General features: G+C 42.0%; 1 protein-coding gene across 2 annotated transcripts in view; it reads left to right on the top strand.

Annotated features, from left to right (window-relative positions):
- Positions 1 to 8,773, top strand: part of LDLRAP1 (low density lipoprotein receptor adaptor protein 1) — a 31,108-nt gene extending 22,335 nt beyond the window's left edge. The window contains exons 4-10 of one of the 2 annotated variants that reach the window (XM_018558029.1): positions 1,171 to 1,285; positions 1,588 to 1,660; positions 2,451 to 2,543; positions 2,645 to 2,653; positions 5,194 to 5,312; positions 7,213 to 7,247; positions 8,236 to 8,773. In XM_018558029.1, coding sequence (XP_018413531.1) covers positions 1,171 to 1,285; positions 1,588 to 1,660; positions 2,451 to 2,543; positions 2,645 to 2,653; positions 5,194 to 5,312; positions 7,213 to 7,247; positions 8,236 to 8,380 — 589 coding nt within the window. In that variant the 3' untranslated portion in view covers positions 8,381 to 8,773. Of the gene's footprint in view, positions 1 to 1,170; positions 1,286 to 1,587; positions 1,661 to 2,450; positions 2,544 to 2,644; positions 2,654 to 5,187; positions 5,313 to 7,212; positions 7,248 to 8,235 lie in introns of both variants that reach the window. The other variant, XM_018558028.1, reaches the window with a different exon arrangement.
- The last annotated feature ends 327 nt before the right edge of the window (positions 8,774 to 9,100 follow it).

The raw sequence follows: 9,100 nt of genomic DNA on the forward strand, positions 1-9,100 counted from the left end.
TGTGTGTCAATTACATTTTCAACATTACACAACAAAAATCTACAATAATGAATGTAACAAATGTATATAAACAGACAATTCAGATTACCATACAGAATACAAAACAACACATTAGCACAGGTGATTTGTAGACTCCAGCATTCATCTTCTTGCAGAAGACCTGTATATGGAACTAGAGGGGGGGAAAAAGACCCCACAAAGTCATGTAGATGAAAGAATGCATAGAGCTGTAGAATAGCCTAGAACCATTTTAACAAATTTCGTGCTAAAATGTATTCAACAATGGATGTGTGAGAGGGAGATATAGATGAGGAAGATATAGATATTTGGCCCAGTCGTTGTTTGTACAAAATATTTTATCCATTTGAGACAATCTGAACAGAAGTACCAGGATGAACTGATGGAGCATGTCTCAGCTGTAGCTATTTATAAAACTGTATTCTGAAGAGGAAATGTGCTGCAGCTGTTGAAAACCTTGCTCATACATTTGTGACAACGTTCAAATACCCACCTCTTTCCATTTAACAAACCATTCACACCTTAACATTCTAATGTCTTGGTTTAATGTGCATTGTGGTAAGGTAGCCCACACATTTTGAATAGACTGGTAATGCACCAGATGTCCAAAAAATGAAAATAGCAGGTTTCCCAACACTGCACATTACAATGCACACAGGAGACGTGGGCAGATTCGGGAGAGCGGTGTCGGCCCAGCTGGCCAAGGGACTGGTACGTTAAAGAATGCTAAGGATTTATGTGAGGGGAATTGGGTGCCTGCAGGGTGGGGGTTGTGTCACCATAGTGTCAGATCTGTTTGGCCGGCCTTGATCACTATTGGCTAGGAAGGTGGCTTCCCGGCCAATCGGCATCCGACCGACTAAACAGAATAGTCGGCTTCCTAGGCAATCAAGAAGCCTTCCTGGCTTCCTGATTGCCCGGAAAGACAGCTCTATGCTACCGAAGTATCGGTACTCTGTATCGACCACTACCGAAAATATAAGTATCGGTGCTCGATACCGAAAAACTGGTATCTGGGCAGAATACCTCTGATAAGTTGGATATTTGAACTTCCCTTTATTTTTATGCCCCGTGAGTTTATTTTGTAATTAACTGGGAGAGCTGCTGAAAACAACTACTTTGCCTGCATACTTCACCTTTTCTCCTTTTTAGGATATCCTATTGCACAGCTGATAAGCTACATGATAAAGTTTTTGCCTACATTGCTCAGAGCCAGCAGAATGAAACCTTGGAATGTCACGCATTTCTCTGTGCCAAACGGAAAATGGTAACCTTGATATCTTGTATGCGAATTAACGAGCCACTAAATATAATCTTGAATGTATGGCGCCTAGATTGTAACCTTCCCTGACACTATGCTTTTTGTCTAGTGCTTCATTGCCTTTCAGTTTTTATAGTTTTAGTTTTAGAAATTGTGCAAATGACTGCATTTTGATAAAATGAAATCCTCCTGATAGTGCCACTAATGAAAAATGGTGCGGTGGTTGTTTTTATATCTATATATCAATTCATGCTTGTACAGTGCACTATATGCATGCTTCTTAAGCAGTTCTTTTTTCTTGTTTTTAGGCCCAAGCTGTTACATTAACGGTAGCTCAAGCTTTTAAGGTGGCTTTTGAATTTTGGCAAGTATCCCGGGATAGTGAGTATAATGTTAATTTATTATAATGTGTTTATTGACTGAGCTCTTCCCTTAAGTTAATGTCTTAGAACTCCAGGCAAATGGGGGAGGAAAGAACTGAAGTTTGGTCAATGTATACATTGACTAAGAAGAAGCTAAACTTCTTTTAAGCTGCACATTGCTTTATTACCTGTAATTTCTAAAATGTTTGTCCTACCTGCACAACATCTGAAATTTCATGCATAATTGTCTGCTGGATGCTGCAGTGAAGTACAGTAAAGCTGGTCATTCTATTTTTCTCTTGTTCAGCCCTGCAAAATCCATAATTTTCCCCCTGTCCATGCTAAACAGAATCCCCTCTGTCAGGCTATATTGTTTGGATGCAGGTCCCGTTAGACTAGAATTTTTGAGCTGGCTCCTTCAGCAAAAGTCAATAAACAAATGCAATTGACCCCAATGCATTTTTTTATATGTTTAACTGCAAAGATGTACTCTGTAATTGTGTAAGTGGTACTGTTAGGGGAAAACATTGGACCCAGTAGGCTCAATTCACAAAGCTTTAACACCAGCCTAAGGCGCTCAAATTTGGAAATTAGTTGCATGGTTGACTTAAAAATGTTTTTTTGGGGGGGGAATAAGTATGTATTCTAGTGTTAACTATGTGAATTGAGCCTATTGTCTTATCAGTTTGTGTATTGGGAACACTTTGTATTCAGCTGAACATCTAATACTTTCAGTTGACCTTTTAACCATGCATACTGTGGGTTATGGCACTGGATACAGTTACTACCAAGCTTGATTACTGTTTCAGATAAAGAGAAGAGAGAAAAGTCTGGCTCTGATGGTGAAGGAGCAAGCAGCTCTCAGTCAGAAAGTTCATCCAGTTTCACCAGTGTTAAAGGAGGTGAGTTCAGAATTCTGTTATTGCAATGACTGAACAGACTTCACTTGCACGTACAAATGGCAGGTTCCGAATTAACAGGTGTATGGTGGGTTGTCTTGAAGGTGCATCCAGTCATTTAATGAACAGACTAAAAACAAGCTGTCATGAAGGGGTTAAATTAGTATTAAACTGTCACTCTCCTTTAATAATCCAGATTAAACAAATGTACATAAAAATATTTATTACAAAGTTTGCCCAGGGACTTGGTTATCATGTTTGCAAACATCTGACTCCAAATCTGTTCAGCTTCCCGTCCAGTACAAGGTCACAAGGGACAGTGCAGTCTGCAGCAGCTTGGAGAGGGGAAGAGCATGGAAGAAAGGCTGTACCTGTGTTTTGTGGAGACATGCACAGCTTACTATTGCACACAAGGGTGGCTCCATAGGACCTTTTTTAAGGGAAAGGAGCCACCCTAAAACAGATTATCAAGGCCAGTGCTCAAGAGACTGCAGGAAGATGAAACTTTTAAACATCAAGGAGCAGCATCTATTTTAGGTGATTTTTTTTTTTTTTCCCCATCTGCATTTGGGAACTGAAACAACAATTTGACTTTAATATTTCCTTAACCGCTTGCCGGCTGTTGTAACTAAATGGTTGGTCGGGAGCTTCTTTGATCTAACAGGCGTGTGGCAAAATGTTAACACAGTGATGCCGGCTATGGAGCTGACAGATTGCTTGTATGAGGTGTTGGATCAGTGCTACCCATTCCCAGCGCTGGTCCCGAGCTTCCGCTGTGCCGGGGGCAGGCCGGGACCAACACAGCAGCTCTGTGACAGGAGATCAGAGGGATATCTGTACACCATCTCCCTCCGAGCTCCTCTCCGGTGTCAGAATGCAGAAGTGAAGTATATTACATTTCCGCAGTCTGCCGTCTCTCCAGCTACAGAAGCTGGTGAAGCAGACCCCTAGGTGACAGGGGTCTTACAGACCCCCTGATTTTTCCATAAAGAGGACCTGTCGCATCCTCCTTTGCTATCACAGAGGGCTTCTTGGCCCCCTATGTGATCAAGTTCCCCAAAAACTTAAGTCACACATGAAAATAAAAAAAGTCCCCAGCCCCACATACACGCATACAAACATGCGTCGGGTGCGCATACATGCAAAAACGATGATTGCGCTCATTACGCCACACGTTGCATATAACTCCGAATGTCAGTGAGAGCAATAAGTCTAGGGCCATCAATCACTGATCACACTAAACTGATGAGCGGTAAAAGCTTTTGAAGCGTCGCCTATGGCCAATTTTTAGTATGGTATTTGATTGTGATTTCACAGGCGCACACAACTTTAATGGTCTACCTATGATTCCAATTACAGGTCTCTCATCTTTTTAAGTGGGAGAACTTGCACAATTGGTGGCTGACTAAATACTTTTTTGCCCCACTGTATATATATATATATATAATGTTTATTATTCTTGAGTCACATAACATGAAAACACACTCAGCACCTTGCTGTTTTTGATGCATATGTCTTCCGACAAGTTTCGGGGACACATTCATGTGCAGCAGGACTAAATATGAGGTTCTACCTGGAAATTTTTTATGTCCGCACAATGTACCCTCACCCCGAGTGCATGCAGTATAGGGATGTGCACATACGTTGGACTCGCCCTCCATCTATTGCTCTACCTATCAGGTTAGTGTGACGGCTGACTTCTCCCAGCTGTCAAATTTAAAAGGTTAAAATGTTTTCTGCAATTTCTTTCTCACCACCAATCCAGGCTTGACGAAGAGGCTGCGCCTCAAAACACGTAGCCGCCATCCACAGATCTCTCCGCTCAGATTGCTCTAAGTTCCCCTTCGCCACCACCACACAGTGACTGAACGGCATCAGATTGTGGACTCGCAGTGCCGCAGGATCGCTCTGTCTTCAGAGCTACCTGACACTCTGACGTCGTTTTTTTTTTTTTTCTGCCGCAACGGCTCAGCCTGGCCAGCTCAGTCCGTGCAGATGACAGTACTTGCTCTCACCATCAGCTAAGGTCCACCCAGGCACCTACCCTTTTCCACGTCATCTGGCTCAGCCAGGCCACGTTTAAAAGGGGACATCAGTGGATTTCCCCCTGAGACATTGTAACATCTCAAATGTGAGTCTTTACCACACTTACAGTAGTAGCGCTCTTGATTTATTCTGTTTCATGTTGTGTCAAATATGAGGATGAAGAAATGTTTTTAACATAAGGGGAGAAGTGTTTTGTTAAAAAAAAAAAAACACCAGTGGTGATTATATACCACCGACACTATCTGTCTCTAAAAAATGGTAAAACATTATTTCAGTACAGTATTGCATGATGGAAAGTACTGCAGCGCTGAGCACTGAAAAATGGCCCGGCCTGGAAGGGTGTGTAAACGCCTGGGTCTTCAAGTGGCTAAACCTCTGTTTGTATTGGTCTGTGACTACTTCCTTACTCTTATGCTGTGAAAGGGAAGTGAGGTAATTGTCCTCAGTGGGTTTAGAGAGCAATGAAAATTTTATGAAATGGACTTTTTGGATTGACAAAACTTTTTTGGCTGAAGTTCTGTAATATTTATAAGATTGCTCCCACTGTAGCTGAATACACATTTTTGTGTAACTGGTTTTTGTTTCTGTGATCTCTTTATAGCTACAGGTAATCTCTTAGAAATAGATGAAACTACCAAAGCTTTAAGCATTTTAAATGCCAGAGACGATCACTTTGAGGGTTTGTTTCAACAAGATGCTGCCAATGAAAACAACAACATAGTATGGGTAAGTTGAACAAGCTTGTATGTTTTCACACACTTGTTTAGGTTGCTCTAAAACAGAGGCCAAATCTAGGGTTGATGACGTATCATATTGAGAATTAACAGTCCTTCAGCTTGTTCTAGTACAGTGATGGCGATCCTATGGCACGCATGCCAGAGAGGACACGCGAGCCTAGTTGCCAGGGCCCGCACACTCCAGGCTCTCATTTCGGGGGCTCCGGTGTTCCTTTTAATACCACTTAGTCTTTAAATGTTTGCCATCTTTTAACCTGGCAGGTGCCCACGTCCTATTTAATATATTGCCGGTTTGGCAATATATTAAATGAAAATCCCGTGGAAGATCGGTATGATCTACATCTCATGCTGGTGCAGACCATACTAATCCAAGTACAGCACCTTGAGGGAGCGATCCTTATGGTCTGCATCAGCCAGAGATGCAGATCACACTGATCCTACACTGGAAAACTAGGATTATTCTAGAGTGACCCACTGGAACCCAGGGATGCAGCCCCCCCCCCCTACAAAACAGGCATGTGGGGGAGGGGGGAATTTTTTATTGTTACTGTTAATAGTTTTGAGTTGATATAATTGTGTTATGTATAAATGTTTGCATGTGTTTTCCCTATTTTGCAGTGATGCTGAATGTGTGGTGTTTGTTTTCCAAACCCCAGTGCCCGAACTACAACATGTTGACACTTTGGGATTGCTTTTGCGTTGCAGTTCAGGCACTCTGACAACTAATTTTTTGAACCAATGGTCTAGTAGTGTCACTGATTCTGTCGTACGATCAGACCGCATAGCAGTGTTACCCGATTATAATCAAAGTAATGATTTCAGAAGGCCACAGGGAGCCTGCTTGTCACTTGCACAGAAATTTCACTCTTTACCACCCCCAGCATTGAGCTATAGGATTGCCCCTTTTTGCTTTCATTACCAGCAGTCCTTTGTGAAGGGAAAATGTTGCTTATGTCTAACTGTTTGCGCAGTATAAAATGAGCCAATCAATACTCCCTGCCACTGTTGCATGTGCATTATAACAGACCACATTCTTAAGGTCCCCACACACCTTACGATAATCGCAGGAAATCCTGCGATCGTACGATTACTATGTGTGCCCAGTTATTTACAAACACTGGAGTGATCAGCTTCTCCTCTGGATCTCCGCTGCTCTCCTGGGTAGAGGGGGATCCGAGGAGAAAGAAGCACTTCAGCCGTGCGCGTGGGGGCCGGAGCCGCTGTCAGCAGCATGTGCAGTGAGGAGAGAGCTGCCGACTGTCAGATCCAGGCCGAGCGTCACTCACTCCGATCGACCTAATGGGCACCCCTGATCTAAGGTCATACTTCCTGCCACCACTGTTGCGCCACAAATCCTACAAACTTGTATAATTATACAGGGAGACATACTCTAAAAATTGCCCCTTTTTTATAGTTCATGCATATAGAACAATAGCATTGACCTGGAAGTACGTACTTGCTTCACATCCATTTTCAGCACTCTGATCTCGTCTGAATATACTTTGGTGCCTGTAATGCATACAATGTGATCACATTCCTGGCTTTACACCATCTGCTTTACTTGCAGTTTTGAAAGTGTCCAGCAATACACAGCAAATCATCCAGTGAGGTGGTACCAGATCTAGCTGGTAGCACTGACTCATGTCATTTGTCATAGGCTTTATTAGAATGCTACTGTGATGCTGTATTTCCAGGTTTGGTATGATTTTAAAACCTGACCATCTGTACTTGGTGTTTGATATTTAATGTTGAAGGATGCACAGCACATGTGGCCAGGGATAGAGTAATATTATAATAGTGGCCTTATTCATTTTGCTAGACACTTTATTTATGCTTGGAACGGATTCTGTGACTTTTATTTATTTTTTTCCCCACCTGCCTCTCTTTAGGAACTTGATGATGGGCTAGATGAGGCTTTCTCAAGGTAATCGACTGTTGCTTTTGAGATCTATACCGCATTAATGAACTCTGGGCATGTGCAAAATTAACCAGTGTGTCTTTCCCCCTCTACTCTGCCTGTGGAATGTCCCTTGCCATCACATACCATGCAAGTGAACAGATGTGATTTCACAGGTCCTTAGGCCACCAGAGCCCTGGGGGAGAAGTTGTGGGGACTGGTCTAGCAACCAGACAGGAAGGAAGTTTTTCTCAAGGCACTCGCCTAGGGCGCATAGTACAGAATGTTAAATTAGCCACAGGCTACTATACAGGTCCAGGGGTGTGGTTCTGCTGCCTGGTTTTACCCTGTCCCTTAATACTTGGTGGGGGGCTCGCATTCCCATGGGGAGGGAAACAATCAGTCTTTTGCCTAAACATCTACCCCCTTCTGCTGGGAAACGGGGCTAATTCCACAGCTGCAGTAACTGAGCCTTTTGCCCTTTCTGGGAGACTAAGTGGCTGGTTTTTTTTTTTGCCACAGCTTGTTCAATTATTTGAGTTGGGTTTATGTATTAATTTAAAAGGACTAGTTGGCAATGCTCATGGTGTTTATGTAATGCCAGTAACTGTGTGTTCATTCTTGGCCTGTCATCTTTATCCTTCTTTCAGTACTTGATCTGTAGTCCTTGCCAGTCATGTTCATATTGGGTTTTTCCAACAACTAAGCTAATATGCCTGGCAGTGATACTGTGTGCCTTCAGTAGCTTGAGTCGTTGACTTGTAACAAGTATAGAGATGAGGAATTTTTGTTATATACTTGTTCTGTGAATGCCACTCGGAAGCCAGGCAGCATGCATGTTCATGAGGCTAGCAATGGCGGCACTCATATTGCTTTCATGGCTGATGTACTTTAGAAGACTTCAGAGTTGCCACTGTCATTTAGACCTCCAACAATACTTTTTGAAAAAGTAAAAAAAAAAAACTGTAGGTTTGACAAATGTATAACTTGACCTTTTTCCCCTCTTCACCGGCAGACTGGCAGAATCTCGGACTAATCCTCAGGTCCTTGATATTGGACTGACTGCAAATGATCTTCAAAGTGAAGACTGCTTGTCTCCTTGCAACTGGGACCGAATGGAGCTGAATCAAACAGATGGAGACGAGCTGTTCATGTTCTGACGTTCAAAAAAGAGCTGACAGATTTAAGTGCAATAGTCCCAACAAAAATAAAAGAAATTTAGCACACTTTACTGAATATGAATGCAGTCAAGAGGGACCCCTAAAACCAAAGCTTTAACATGTACTTTACATATTTATCACACAATAACAAGGAGAAAAGACCAAATTTACAATAACATGCCACCGCTTCCTCATTCTGGAGCAACTTCAGAACATTAATTTAAAAAGCAAAGCCTTTTTTGTTCGGGAATGTTCTTATCGAGTTTTTGTTACATAACGTTATCAGTATTTTTGTAATTTAGCTGTTTCATCATACCATGCTGGATTTATACCAAGGCTTACTCCAGTTTTCTTGTATTGGGGAAATATATGCATACTTTTGGTTTCATTGCATTTAGTCATAAGTGGCAGCAGCAAGGACAAAGATGTCTGGCCAATTTATAGCCCAGGTTCTGGAAATTGTTGCATGTAGTGGCCTTGACACTAGCTAAAGTCTTAATTTATTGATTCAATGCAACTATGTGCAAGACCTCAAATATAACACTTCAGTTGCTGCTACAGACTATATATTTTTTTTCAATCTTTATACATTTCATGTGATTTAACACTTACAGTATCGCACTTACCTTGGTTCTGCACTTATATTTTACTGAAAGGTTAAATTTGTTTTTTTAAGTGTTCCTGTTGTCATAGGCTAGTAAAAATTGAATGGCTTTTGTG

The sequence above is a fragment of the Nanorana parkeri genome, unplaced genomic scaffold, assembly GCF_000935625.1.
Source record: "Nanorana parkeri isolate BGI_ZX_2015 unplaced genomic scaffold, ASM93562v1 scaffold316, whole genome shotgun sequence".
Classification (NCBI taxonomy): Eukaryota; Metazoa; Chordata; class Amphibia; order Anura; family Dicroglossidae; genus Nanorana; species Nanorana parkeri.